This window comes from Copadichromis virginalis, linkage group LG12 (genome assembly GCF_057382275.1).
Source record: "Copadichromis virginalis isolate Kocher_CV1m ecotype Utaka linkage group LG12, C_Virginalis_male_GT1.1, whole genome shotgun sequence".
Lineage (NCBI taxonomy): Eukaryota > Metazoa > Chordata > Actinopteri > Cichliformes > Cichlidae > Copadichromis > Copadichromis virginalis.
In genome coordinates, this window is record NC_140629.1 from 26,426,143 (window position 1) to 26,441,196 (window position 15,054).

Below are 15,054 nucleotides of genomic sequence, written 5' to 3' on the forward strand. Positions count from 1 at the left end.
TTCAGAAACTGCTTATCTACTTGGATTTTCTCATTCAACCGTCTCTAGAGTTTAGAGAATGATCAGGAAAAAAGAAAAATATATTAGGTGAGTGCCAGGTTTCTGTTGATGCCAGAAGTCAGAGGAGAATGGCCAGACAGCTTTGAGCTGATAGGAACAAATGATAATCCACCTTTGGACACTGAGGATAGTCTATAAGACAGAAGTACAGAACATTTGGAAAGAAAAATGTTGCCCAGTCTGATGAGTCTCAGTTTCTATTGTGACATTTGGAATGTGGGATCAGCATTTGGTGTAAACAACATGAAACATGTCCATCTTTTTATGACCACAGTGCAACCATCTTCTAATGGCTGCTTCCAGCAGGATAACACAGCACAGAGCTCAAATCATCTCAAACTCAAACTGAGTGTTCACTGTACCCAAATGGCCTCCAAGGTGACCAGAACTCAAAATCTGCAACTGTGCAACGCGAACTTGTTTCCAGTACCTTGTTGAATCTGTGGCATGGAGAATTAAAGCAGTTCTGTAGGCAAAAGGGGAGATCAACACATCACTAGCAAGCTGTAAGCAACAAAGTTGCTGATGATACTTTTATTTATCCATACTGTTGAGTAGATATGAACTCGTATTCCTTCTCGTGTTTCTCCATGTTCATATTTCCTCCTATTTCCTTGTTTCTTGCGTTGCTCACCTTTGCCTTCCTTTGTTTAAAATTTGTATTCTGTGTCCCTGTGGTTTTTCCCGCCCAGTATTTTAGTCGTAATTTTCCTGGTTTGTCTCTTGTTATGTTGCATCCTTTGATTTCCTTCCTTTGTGGCCATCTACCCCACCCTTAGCAGGTTCATTGTGTTCAACAGTTATCACCTGTGTCCAATCAGCCGTGTGTGTATAACAGTGTCACTCCCAGTGTCAGTTTATGTATTTTCCCCCCTTTCCTCTGTTTAACCTTCTCAGTGGATTTCTCTTTTGTTATGCCAGTTATGTGAACTGTTTTTTCTTTTTCCTTGTTTCTTAGCTGCAGCTTATTCTGGTGTTTGCATTGCATTTTTTGGTAATACATAAAATCTATGTATTACCTTAAAAGTAAAATTGTCTTTCGGGAGTAACTTTGTGGTAAATATCACAATGGTGGTTCAGTTTTATGACAAGCATGCAAAAAGGCAGGCAGGGATACATGCAGCAGAGCTGGGAAGCCCTCAGAGAACAGCCAGGCATTCAGGTTGGGCTTCAGCAAAGAAAGCAGAGTCCTACTACACAAAGCTGTCTGGCCCCAAGGTTTGTCAAACTCACAGGAGTGGAAGGGTTATGCTAATACTGTGCAAAGGGTGAACATTTTGTTCTTCTTTTGCATTGTGGCATCAAAACATCATACACAGAGTAAACAGCAGGAAATGAACACAAACTTACAAATGCAATTTGTCGGAGGAAAGGGAAATTGTTTTGAGTTTAACCTGTAAAAGCCAAAGAGCGGGAATTCTTTGAAGACATGAGAAAGTGGGAAAAAAGCACCCATTCTCTGCTGCCTCTCCCTGAGCAGACATGACAGGTTTACAAGCACAGAGGAAGCAGCTGACAAACACACACACAGTGTGCCGGACTCCGTCTGCAGAAGCCTTATTGAAAGACAAAACGGCAATCGATAAGTCTGCTTTGGGACGGGTAATACACCGCTGCAGATACATAACTGCATAACATCCCCCTCGCCAAAACGCACCACATTTGTTCCACTGCAGTGAACGGAGAAGTACCGCAAAAGCTGTTGACAGGAACCATCTCTGTGGGGGAAAGGTGCTCTTCATGGTGTGAGTTATGGAGACTCAGTACTGTGTAAAAAATAAAAAATAAAAAGTTCCCAAAGGGACAAACACACGGAGGAAAGTAAAGAAAGTAAGCACTGTGTTCCAGTGTTTTCCTAAAAGCAAGCATGAGATCATTCCATGATTTCAGCTGTCATTTTTCTCCAATTCTTGGACAAAGATGAGTAACAAAGGATCCGGACGTAAATAAACGTAGTGTTTGGCTTTGAAGAGACGGCTCATCGCAGCAGATTATCTTTGCGGTGAGTGACGTTAAAAACATAACGTGATTACAAGGTGTCGAAAACCACGTCTTCCTGTAGAGCATCACCTCTGTCAGCTCCGTCAGTTACAAACCTCCCCCCCACCAGGCTTCATTTTTAATGAGCATATCAGTTTGAAAACATTACAAATGAAACCTGTAAAGGTGGGAGCACTTTATATCTGTTATTTAAATTTTGATCAGCCAAATCGTAACTATCTTTGGCCTAAAGGGAGCGTAGGATGATGAGAAAAGAGGGCAGAGAAGATTTTGTTGTAATTAGTAAAAAAAAAAGAAGAAAAAAACCCCCAAAACACTAATAACTGACAGAGAACCATCTGCTCTCAGCTGACAGACCCAGCAGTAGACACACAAGCATGCACAAGCACACACATTTGTCCCGGTCACATCACTCAGTTTGATTCACCTTCATTAAACTGCACTGTGCATAAACTTCTCGTGTCACAGAAGTTTATGTCAAAGAGTGGCTTTTTTTTTTTGCCTCATCTCTTCTGTTCATCCTCTTGTTCTTTCTCTAGTCACTCCTCCCCTCCAGCAGCGTCTGTTCTCCCCGATACAGCCACGATTTTTTATTTTTTATTTGTTCATTGTTGTCCTCTGGAAAGTTTCCAAGGTGCTGTCACTCCTGAAGAAGACAGGTTATATGCTTTCCAAACAGTGGTCAGGACTAGTATTAAAAAAACAGACATGCTCAGATCTTGTTGCTGTTCCACATGATGCCTGGAAGCATCCTGATCTGGTGAATTATAGAGCCCACAAAGAAAACAGTTACCATTACTGTCTCTGCCTTTATAAAAGTCTAGTTATTCTCCTGACAGTCACCACCGCAGTGGGCAGGACCACATTGTGTCATCCAAGGTGGCTGTCTCCATCTTTTATGTACATGGATATATCCCCCACAGCCACGCCTGGTGGTTTCAAAAATCCTTCCTCTCAAATCACCTCATGTTCATATGAGGTCAGCTGAATTTATTTGAAACTGGAGAACTTACAGCTTAACATTTCTGAATTGTAGCTGTTTATAAGGTTTTTGGCTACTTCTACGTGACCTTATTTGATGGCTGAACTCACAACAGAGCAAAAAAAGGATACCAACCTTCTTGCAACAAGAAAAAAATCGGTGGTTGCCGGCTGCATTCAATTTTTCCGCAACCTGTCTCCAAACAGATGTGGGTCCAGTTCAGACTGATAGACGTCACTCTCAGACAGATTGCCAAGAAATTGCAATCAGTTGCAATCAGTCTGCACAACGAGTGGACACACCTACTTTGCAGTAGGAGACTTGACTCAACTGGTTGCCAGCTGGTGTTCTGGTTGTATATTTATATATAAAAGCAAGCTTGCTCACCGCCTGTGAGGTTTTGCAGTTAAATCGCTATCCTGCAACATCTATGACACTATTTAGGCAAGAATATCTGAATTTCAGGTTCGGATCTATGAGGTTCTGGCTGGACTCTGAATTTAAGTAGTCAATGTGAATTTCTCTGTATAAGTAGTATCCGTAGTAGCCATTCACCTTTTCACAATTATTTATCTCTTTTGATCACTTAAATAAAAAAATAAAGAGTTATCTTTATCTTTAAGCATTTCTCAGTCGTTTTAGATATCTCTTAATCTTTCTTCTCAAACTTGCTCAGACCCACTTAGTTCTTATATATTTATTTGACTTCATGTTTTCACGTACTCCAACGATGTGCAGAAATCCTGATTAGGATGCTTCTTGGACACCTCTTAGGTGAGGTGTTTCAGGCATGTCAGATTGGGATGAGACCCTGGCACTAACCTGCAATGTGCTGGAGAGATTATGCCTTTCTGCTGCCATGGGAACACCTTGGTATCCACCCAGAATAGCTGGAGGTGGTGGCTGGGGAGAGGGAGGCATCGGTGCCTCTGCTTAGACTGCTGCACCCAGAAAAGATGACCAGGAAAAGTGGTGGAAAATGTTGCATGAATGCATCTTTAAAAAATAATAATGGTTAAACTATTCAGAGTTTGTGTGTCCTCATCAGGACTGTAAGAGCCAAGTAAAGGAAAAACACACTATGCCTTCAAGACAGAAGTAATGCGCTAATCTAATTTCTAAAATCAGTCTTCACAAATATTTTATAACATCGGAACTACTTAGTTAATATGTATTGCTTAGGCCTACTGTACATCAATGTGATTAACAGGGACAGAAATGCTACAAACCGATGGACTGTAATAGCATATTCAACGATCCATTTAAAATGTAATACTATTAAAATAAGTGGCACTGCACAGATGCAATTAGAGCTTCTGGAACTCATATATTAAACCACTGTGGCACAAAAACTGTTGTTGGGAAGAGTGCTTATTTCCATTATCAGGCCTAACTGACAGTTATGTCCGTTTAATTGGGCATATCGGGATTTTGTTTGTTTTATTCCTAATGTTTAAAATGCAGAGACGGCCGTAGCCGACACTATCCGTACATCTGATTCTATTTTTTCCACTTCTGTTGTTCCTCATTAAGAAAATATGAGTATGAGTGTTTCAATGCAACAGTAAACATGACAACACTAATTAAACCAATTAACAATTTGAATTGTTCGTGCATGTATCTTGCAGTGAAAGACGGGAATAACTCACGCTTGATTTATTTTATTTCTTTTTCACATATTTCCAGTGATAAGCCATTTTACATAGTCATCCTCTATCACAGCGTCTCCTACACTGAAACTAGGGAAGGACCTGTGAGGGTGGCTTGGAGACAGACAGGGGTTGTTGGAAATCGTCACAGAGCAGAGCAATCATGCATGGCCTTCCAGCGTCGGTCTGTCCTGCTGCTTTTTCCTCATTTTCTCCATTCAACCGGGTCGTTTCAGCACTCGTATGCCACAGTTTTAAACATATTTGTGGGAAGCACAGCAGACTTTATTTTTTTCCATCCATAGCTTGCTTCTTAAAAATCTGACAGGCTGGATTGAGATACTGAATGAATTCTTTTTGAAGTGCAGCCATAATTTGAGCTGCAGCACATTAATATCTTTTTTTTGGTCAGTTAGCGGAAGAAAAAAAAATCTGTTCCTGTTTTAGAAACACACTTTATAGAACTGAGTCCTTCACCCAGCACAGTTTGTTATCCTGCATGGACTCACACAGAGGCACAAGCAAGGATCTGAGTAAAATGTTAAAAATACAATCTTAAGTCACCCTTTACTTTTTTATTTTTAGCGTCCAAGGAGTTGGACTCTGTTGGATTTTTAAAGCGGTCTTGAGCAATAGTTCCTCAGGCTATTTAATGGTATTTCGAAGTTTTTCTTTGGACATCAGTTGCTTTTACACTTATTTTCAGTCCAGGCTTTGTACCTGACCATTTCAGAGGAATGTTTTTTTTGTTAACACTGACCTATGAACTATTAAATCATTAAAAAGGCACCCAAATCACAGGAGTAACCAGTGTCTACACATAACCTTTGAGTTTAATCTACAGTTTGAAAGGCACCAAGATGATTTTTGGAGAACTATTAGCTGAAAACTTGGCATATCTTTGCACGGTGCGCAGTATGTCTTTAAAACTAAGAGGAAACTAGGCAAGGCAAATTTATTTGTATAGCACAATTCAACAAGGTACCATAAAAATACTGTCAGATTTTGACCCATTATCTACCAACACCATCTGGAAAGCATCTCATTAGCAATAATTTCATTTTTCAGCATGACAATGAGCTCAAACACCCCATCGGTGCAGTAAAAGAATACCAAGATATAATAAAATCGATCAGATTGTCCTTGAAGTAGTTGAAGTAGTGACAAAAAGCAACCAGCATCCAAAGAAGAGCTTTAAAACCTGGTAAACTGTCTCTGAAAACGACTCCTAGAAATCACAAGAAAGCTTTGAGAGTGCTCAGGCTGAGTAAAAGAGTAAAGGCGGCCAAACCAATTACTGACTTTCAAGCTTATTAGCTTTGTGCAACAGTTTTTGCCTTATTTGTGCCTTTTCTTTGTACCTCTGTCAGTGCGCCCCAGGGTGGCCGTGGCTACAATGTAGCTTGCCATCACCAGTGTGTGAATGGGTGGATGACTGGTTGTGTAAAGCGCTTTGGGGTCCTTAGGGACTAGTAGTGCGCTATACAAATACAGGCCATTTACTTACCATTTTCCATGCATGCAGTAAATGTTTGATGCAAAACAGAAATTATGAGTGTCTCAACTTTACCACTGTATTGTTCAGAGACTTTTAGGAGTGCCTGTCAATCTGTCTGAATTATAAATTTGTGGTGGTCAGTTTTGTAATTAGATTAAAAAGATTTAAAAAACTGTGGAGCAACGAGGCTGTGGAGGAGCTTCGCACGTGTTTGGAGACCACAGACTGGGACACATTGAAGGCTGCTTCTAACAGCTTGGACGAGTTTACGGACACTGTCACCTCCTATATCCACTTCTGTGAGGACAGCATTGTGCCATCACGCACCAGGGTGAGTTATAACAATGACAAACCCTGGTTTACTCCTAAACTCAAAAAGCTGTGGCTGGAAAAGAGAAAGGCGTTCAGAAGCGGAGACAGGGACTGCTACAGAGAGGCCAAGTACAGGTTCACTAAAGAAGTGGACATTGCTAAACATCAGCACTCTGAGAAGATGCAGCAGCAGATCTCAGAGAATGACTCGGCCTCTGTGTGGAAAGGTTTTAGGAATATCACAAACTACAAGCCTAAAACCCCCCACTCCACTGACGACTTGCTCTTAGCCAACACCCTTAACGACTTCTACTGCCATTTTGACGAGCCATCAGGCAGCCTTCACACCTCCAACGCCCCCAACAATAGAGGCACTTTGGACACTAATTCCCCCACCTCTCCCCCCTCCATAGAGCCATCACCACCTTCAAACTGTTCACCTACAACACCCCCCTCCTCACCCCACACAAAAGAGGATTTCACACCACCTCCTCCCACCACAACTCTTCATATTCATGAAGCAGATGTGAGGAAGCAGTTTAAGAACCTGAATGCTCGAAAAGCTCCCGGCCCAGACGGTGTGTCTCCTGCCACCCTCAGACACTGTGCAAACGAGCTGGCCCCAGTGTTTTCTGGCATTTTCAACTCCTCACTGCAGGCATGTCATGTGCCTGCCTGCTTCAAGTCCTCCACCATAATCCCTGTCCCCAAGAAACCTAGGATCACTGGACTAAATGGACTACAGACCCGTGGCTCTGACATCTGTGGTCATGAAGTCTTTAGAGCGCCTAGTTCTCTCCCATCTCAGGACCCTCACGGCCCCCCTCCTGGACCCCCTGCAGTTTGCATACAGAGCCAACAGGTCTGTAGATGACGCCATCAACATGGCCCTACACTTCATCCTGCAGCATCTGGACTCCCCAGGAACCTACGCCAGGATCCTGTTTGTGGACTTCAGCTCTGCCTTCAACACCATCCTTCCAGACCATCTCCGAGACAAGCTTTCCCAGATGAATGTGCCTGATCCCATCTGCCGGTGGATCACTGACTTCCTGATGGACAGGAAGCAGCATGTGAGGCTGGGAAAGAATGTCTCGGACTCCCGGACCATCAGCACCGGCTCCCCTCAGGACTGTGTTCTTTCTCCTCTGCTCTTCTCCCTGTACACCAACTGCTGCACCTCCACCCACCAGTCTGTCAAGCTAATCAAGTTTGCAGATGACACCACCGTTATTGGGCTCATCTCTGACGGGGATGAGTCTGCCTACAGGAGGGAGGTTGAACGTCTGGTGTCCTGGTGCAGCCACAACAACCTGGTGCTGAATGCCCAGAAGACAGTGGAGATTATTGTGGACTTCAGGAAGCACACAGCCCCACTCCCCCCCCATCATCCTGACTGACACCCCCATCACCTCTGTGGACTCATTCCGCTTCCTGGGTACCACCATCACCCAGGACCTGAAGTGGGAGCCCACCATCACCTCCGTCATCAAGAAAGCCCAGCAGAGGATGTACTTCCTGAGGCAGCTGAAGAAATTCAACCTGCCAACACGGACGATGATGCAATTCTACACTGCAATCATCGAGTCCATCCTCACCTCCTCCATCACCGTGTGGTACGCTGGAGCCACTAGCAGGGACAAACAGAGACTGCAGCGTGTTGTGCGCTCTGCTGAGAAGGTGATTGGCTGCAGACTCCCATCTTTGCAGGACCTGTACACCTCCAGGACACTGGGGCGTGCAGCTCGGATCTCAGCTGACCCTTCTCACCCTGGACACAGTCTGTTTGACCTGCTCCCCTCAGGCAGGAGGCTCCGGTCCATTCGCACCAGAACCTCTCGCCATAAGAACAGTTTCTTCCCCTCTGCTGTTGGACACATGAACAATAACCATATGACTGTTCCCGCCACTAACACATGACCCTACGCTGTGTTCACTGCATCATTCCATGTTTGGCACTGATCACCACCTGCACTCATGTATATATCTTTCAACGTAGCACTCTTAATTCTTATTCTCATGTATATATCTCATGCACATCTTTCTACGTAGCACTTTTAATTCTTATCCCTACTTTTATTTTTTTTCATGTCTATTTAAGTACTATTTATGACACTATGTTTGCACTGAAGCACCGCAGCAATTTCCTAATGTTGTAAACCTGCTCAACATTTGGCAATAAACCCCTTTCTGATTCTGATTAAAACAAACAGGCCATGAGCAACGTCAGTTAAACAGCACTCCCTGCTGGTGACAACTGCTCATTACAATCTGGTCAAAGCAATTTCACAGTCAGTGTGGAGAGAATCTACACTGGGGTTTGTCCTTAAAACAATGTTTAATAACTGTAAATGCAGTCTTGTCTCGATGGCATCCATCTACCTAATTAAGGCCAACTCACTCATCTGAAACAGTCAAACGGGACATTAGCCTGTTAATGGCGTTGCATCTATGAAGTTGTCAAAAGTATCAAATATCCAGAGTTGAAATAACAGGCTGAAAGCAAGATTACATTTTCTGAAGTCCATCATTTATTTATATAAATACATATAAAATACAATATAAACATTTCATTTTTTGTTGCATTTTTCTCCATTAATACAAGGCGGGGTCTGGGGAAAAAGCCATTACATATCTGTAAATATTTTGTGTTGTGCATTTGCAAATGGGGAAAAAAGAATTAAAACAAAACAAACAAACAAAAAAAACAACAAAAAAAAAAAAAAAAACAAGTGTAAATCTTTCCACACAAATCTCAATCCTGTGTCCTCAGTCACCAGAGACGCAGAGTGTTATATTCACTTAAGGTTAAAAGGTCATCATAACATACAAAAACTATTCAAGAATTACATCCAAAAAAAGCTAACTCCAGCTATGTGAAGACCCCGTTAGCTTAACAGAATTTCAACACATGAAGCGTAGCAGTCAAGCAAAGCTGCTCATATCTTCCAACTGAATGGCTAAGTTGTGCATATTGTGCAAGTCTTGTAATAGTCTTAATTTTTGCATTATGTCTCTGCAAGGAAGCAGCAAAAACTCACTAGAGCTCTGCTCTGGATCCTACAAGAACTTAGTCTGCCCTCCCCGGCATGTGTCACAGCAACGGTTCATAGGAGACTCAAGTCAGAAGTGAAAACTGATGCCGTTTAAAGACTGCATTTTCAATGAATGTCTACACCACGAGCAGCAGCTGTGAATCAAGCAGCAAAGGAGTGGACGTGCGCTCTCAAACACCTAAACCCGGTTGTGCTTGCTTGTAGCCCTTTGAACAAAGACCTGAAAAACAGGACGCGTGGCTTCTAAACAGTTGTTCTTTTAGGTAGAGTGAAATAAACAACCCTTGATTTCAGTGCACAGTCTTTAAATAATAATAAAAAAAGTATATTGAGAAGTAAGATCAAATCTGAATAAAAAGGGTAAAAAAAGATCTGTTTTAGAAGCTTTGTGAGGAAGCCAGTATTCCTGTACAGCTCAGGCTCTCACTGGAAGAGCCCTGTAGAGCAGGTGGTCAGTTTCTAAGACTTTATTTTATTAATTTCTTAAGTGTCGACATCTGTGGGAGAACTTTGGCCTTACCTTAAGTAGAAATCAGAAAAGCTAAACCTTTTGGTTTGGTTCAGTAACCTTAAATATAGTTTCGCTTATAATTTAAAGATTGTCTTTTGCAGTTTGTAAGTAAAGGAGTTATCAAAAAATATATATAAAGTCCAGACGAACTGGGTTTGCATCTCAGACTACCACAGTAGTTTCCTTATTTTACTCAACCCCAAACCCCTGAGAAGCTGCTGCGTCACTCATCCTTGTCATGATTGGCATTTCCATTCATGACGCCGTTGGTGTGGTGCGACCATGTCTGAGCCTGAAGGACCTTTGGCAGTCTCTTGCCCTTGGTGTAGGCATGGTACCAGAAGTTGAGGAAGAGAAACAAGAAAATCAGCCCGTACAGGCCGATGATGTAGACGAAGATTGGGAACTGGTATGGGCAGTCCTTTATGAAGAAATACTGGGAGATGTGGCTGGTCACCATAACAAACTGAATCTACAAAGCAAATAAAGAATATAGTGGTTGACTTATAGTGCCAAAGTTTAACCCAGGTCTTTGTAAAGAAGAGCAAAAATAAATATAAAAAGCCATTTGACATACCAGCTGGATGGTTGTGAGGTACTTCTTCCACCACAGGTACTTCTGGTATTTGGGTCCCATGGCAGTCAGCCCATAGTATGTGTACATGATCACGTGAACGACACAATTTAGCAGGGCGTGGAATGTTCCCAGTCCACCTGTAACAGGGAGTGGATGAGGCATTGCGAAAGAAAATGTCAAGGAGTTCATATACTGTCATGAATGAAGGTTGCTTGTACATCGAAGAGGAGGTGGTGGTTTTTACCTGCAGAAAAGCGGACACCAAACCACCAGGTGAATGGCATGATGGAGTGATGGTAGACATGAAGGAAAGTCACCTGGCTGTTCTTTTTCCTCAGCACAAAGAAAATCTGAAAAGAGACGCAGTGCTTTAAAATAAACTGGGTGAGGCCTGGGTGGATATTACAAAGACATAGGTATGCAACTCCCCCCCCCCCCCCCCACTTACTGTGTCTAACATCTCAATGAACTTTGAGAAGTAGTAAAGCCAGCACGTTGCTGCCATCTGGAGGAGAAGTGAGAAAACTTTAGCGCCAGACCCACATACGTCAAAACCTTGAACTACTCGTTTGTAATCAGCTCATCTGAACTTAATAGTGACTTACCCTCAGGCCTTGTGGCGAGTCAGAGTAGTCCACCAAGTCGCAGCGGAAGGAATATCCGGTTCCCCATCCTGACATCACAAACTATGACACAAATGGTGGAAGTTTCGGTTACATGAACAAACAAGACAAGCAGGAAAGTTCCATGTATCAGCTTCTCACGTCATTCACTTTCCACCACCTTTTCATTTAAAAACAGATTTTTCATACAAATAGAAACAAAAGCAGTTCTGCTAGTGTACACCACCCAAACCAAACCCTATTCCAGGACATGCAGTTGGAATTTCTAATTCTGCCAAACCATTTCATCCACTTATTTCTCATCTCTTCTTACTTCCTTTTCACCTTCACTGTAACTCAAATCATGCTGCTGAATCGCATGTCTGCAGGTTAATTTCTTGACTTGCATCACCTGCTCCACCCAAACGGCACACCACATGTCTACAATTAAATCTAGCTGCAAATCACAGCTTTCCAAACAGACATGAACACAAACATCATGCGCGTCTGTGGCTGAACATTCAGTGCAAGTAATTTACAAATTAGAGGTTGTCCTCCATCAACCCAATGCTGTAATGTTTTCCTTCAAGTTTACCTGAATATATCCAATCTCTGGTGTAAAAATAAATTCTGTCACTCAGGTTCATTCATGGCTCATTGGAAAGCAGTGAAACCAAAGTTATGTGGGACCAGAGAAGCATTTGCTGAATACAAAGCATTTTAATAAGGAAATGACACCTGCTGATCTGGTTTAACCTCAAATAACCAGTCCATGAAGGGGAGAAGAAAAAAAAAAAAAAAAGTGTATTTCACAAGAGGGCATGTGTCATAGCAATTTGAAACAATGCAAGACGTTCACTCCCTGTACGGTATGGAGTGCAAAACCTTCCAGGAAAGGATTTCACTTTTAAAATACCTGTCAGCACCAACTGAGGTTAAAAAAAAAAAAAAAAAAAAAAATAGTATGTGGACTCACCTCATAGCACATGTAGAGTGACAGGGCCACCACGCTGAAATTGTAGACTACAAGAACTCCTTTGAGGTCAAAGGCTTTGCGATTCTCCATGATTCGAGGCCCCAGTGATGTCACAAAGTAAATGTATGCTGTGATGATGATGGTTTGGGGGATAGGAGACGACATGAGCAGCCAATTCTCCGTCCGTGTATCTGCAAAAAAAACATGTAGAGGGGTTTGAAAAAAATATGCAGACAGAAAACCAAAAGTGATAGCACAGAGTTAGTTTTGGGCAAAGACTCACCTGCATTTTGCATGAACTCATCATAAATCAGCCCAACAGTGGACTTTATGCTTCCAAACTCCATTTTCAGACAAGCTGCTTGTACTTCACCTAGAAGGAGCAGAGGCAAAGGTCACAGTGTCAGTTTAGACTACAAGTTCAGTGGTATTTGGATGAAAAGCAGAGCACAGAAGCAGGCTCGGTGATATTTGTATCTAGCAACTTCAACCCATGTATGTAGGGGCTTTTGAATATGTATGAAGACTTTACTAAACAAAAATAAAATAATTGTAAAACAGATATTTTTTTAATTTAAAAAAAAAAAAAGAAAGAGCCATTAATGGTGGCAATTGTTACTACCTCTTGAATGTTTTATACAAAAAGCACAGAGGAGGAACTGGAACGGTTTGTCTAGGGGGAGGGAGAAGGAAAAACAAGTGCAACAGGACTGCTCACTGAGACAAATTCCTCAAGATGCATTATCGCAGGATGAAACTTTAACGCATGTTCAAAATCAAAAATCATGAACCATGTTGCCGTTACAGTTCGGGTTAGGGCACACTGAACTACAGTCAACTACAAAGTCTCAAAGACTGGACTGTTTGAGGGAGGAAAGAAAAAGAAGAAAAAAAAAAGGCCACTCAGCTATTCTTGGCTGCCCTTCTGAGGCAGACAAAGCGAGAGTGTGATGGGAGTACAATGAGTAGCAGCCCCTCTCTCTCGTCAAAAAACAAGCCACTGTGTGACCAGAATTCATTCAGTAATGAATCAAAACCCAACTTCAACATAGTCCACGTCACACAGACTCTTAGTAGGCTTTGTTGACAGTAATCTACATGCAGATACTGGGCGCTGTTGCTTTTATGACACTGAACCTTATTTAAAAACTGTTCCTGATGAGTGAAAACACCCCATCTATACAATGGATTCAGGACTAGTGCTGAACCAAGTGAAGGTAAGCAGTGAGTGATCAGACAGGTTTTAACCTCTGTGATACTATATAAAGTTTGCCAAAGGGAAATGCTCAATCTGTCATGCAGACAAAGCAGAAGTGAAGCAACTGTAGAGCACAAACCAACAGGTTAGCCTACAGTATTGTTGTAGTTTGTGAAGAAAGAGCAATACATTTGCGAAAGCAACACGTAAAACACATCATCCCTCGTCTGCTGTGGAACCTAACCCTACATGACAGGTTTTCGAGGTGTGTCTACCTGTGTGACACAGGAGCCTAACTGGCTAAAGTGATAAAAGGCATGGCCGTCTGGATTCTCCTCACTAATCAAGACACGGCAAGCCTTGACACGCCAATTAACGTTATAGTCAGAGATGATGATGTGAAAGCTGCTACTCCCATGGCGTGGCTCCTCATTTGTGCAACGTCAACTTCCGCAGGTTACTAAGACAGAAATGTACTTTCAGGTGAGAGGTGGCTACCACCCTCAATTATTAGCTTTTTATAGACCACGAAATAAAATATTTAATATTCATATTATGTGCCACAGAGTGAGCGACAGTACTAAACCCAGACTGGGATTTAGTTGTCAATTAAGAAAAAACAAACAAAAACTTAAGATGAACTTAGTAGACAGCCACTTCGTTTTAAGCATCACAGCAAGTTTAAAATGTGCTGTATAAAAACGTTCATCAATGTATGGCCTATACTTAACATTCTATATCTATAAGCTGAAGATTTACAGTATCCAGGTGGAAAGTTTAGGTTTTCTCGTCTTTTTTCAGAAAACAAAAGCAGCCATCATGCGTGTCACAGTGACCAGAAATGTTTCAGTAATCACGGGCAGGTTTATGGTCGTTGCGCCGGTGTTTTTACATCCTTCCCGTCTTTGTATTTTTACCCCCATTAGAAAGAAAACTCACCAGCCCTCAGCGCCACGGCAGCTGAAACTCAACGACAATCCCCCTTCAACCGCCGAATCGTTGCTATCCAAATTCCCGTTTCCACCTGCAGCCCTCCTACAGGTGTACGCTTCGCTCTCCTGTCACTCGCTAACAGCGCACGCGCTGCTCGCTCCCTTATGCCGGCGAGCCGGAGGCGGGGTTCTGCCTCACGCCACGCCCCCCGCGCTCGCTGATTGGAGCAGTTGTGGTTCAACTGGACCCAGTTTAATTCTTGAGCAATGGCTCATCCGAAGCGACGTGACATTTTTTAACAATGATACATGTCTATCTTGACACGTAATTAATCATTTGTTTCAGTTGGAAAACTGCTAAATTGTAATTTTCCACTATAATCACAATAACAGTGGCATTTCCTCTGATTTTAATAAAGCAGACGGACAATTATCCCTAATGTTTATGACAGTGATGTCTTAAATGTTTATATGTCAATAAAACCAATGTGTAAAACTTGTAGGGGGTGTGTCCAACAAAGGTTTCGCCATCGCTTCTTTACTAAGCCCTGACGGCACAACAAATGCAAATTTTTTTAGTAATGACAACAGGACAATCTGTGTTTTTGAATGCCACCTGGTTACTCCCATGTAAGCAATATGGGTAAAGTCTTTTAAAAATCAGGTGTAGACTGAAACCACACCTTTTTAAATGGCCTGC

The 15,054-nt window shown here is 42.3% G+C and overlaps 1 protein-coding gene across 1 annotated transcript; it reads right to left on the reverse strand.

Annotated features, from left to right (window-relative positions):
* Positions 1 to 9,010: 9,010 nt before the first annotated feature.
* On the reverse strand, positions 9,011 to 14,508 carry elovl7a (ELOVL fatty acid elongase 7a). Its single transcript, XM_085475694.1, has 8 exons — positions 14,362 to 14,508; positions 12,508 to 12,597; positions 12,225 to 12,415; positions 11,252 to 11,332; positions 11,095 to 11,151; positions 10,891 to 10,996; positions 10,647 to 10,783; positions 9,011 to 10,541 (listed from the first exon to the last, which is right to left on the reverse strand). Exons 2-8 carry the CDS (start codon positions 12,569 to 12,571, stop codon positions 10,293 to 10,295), a joined length of 885 nt encoding a protein of 294 aa, XP_085331820.1. The 5' UTR covers positions 12,572 to 12,597; positions 14,362 to 14,508; the 3' UTR covers positions 9,011 to 10,292.
* Positions 14,509 to 15,054: the final 546 nt, after the last annotated feature.

Coding starts and splice junctions, on each gene's coding strand:
- elovl7a (XM_085475694.1), bottom strand. CDS start 12,571: ATGGAGTTTGGAAGCATAAAGTCCACTGTTGGGCTGATTTATGATGAG. Junction 11,152..11,251: donor ACTCGCCACAAGGCCTGAGG/GTAAGTCACTAT, acceptor CTTCTCCTCCAG/ATGGCAGCAACGTGCTGGCT. Junction 10,542..10,646: donor ACCTCACAACCATCCAGCTG/GTATGTCAAATG, acceptor TTTGCTTTGTAG/ATTCAGTTTGTTATGGTGAC.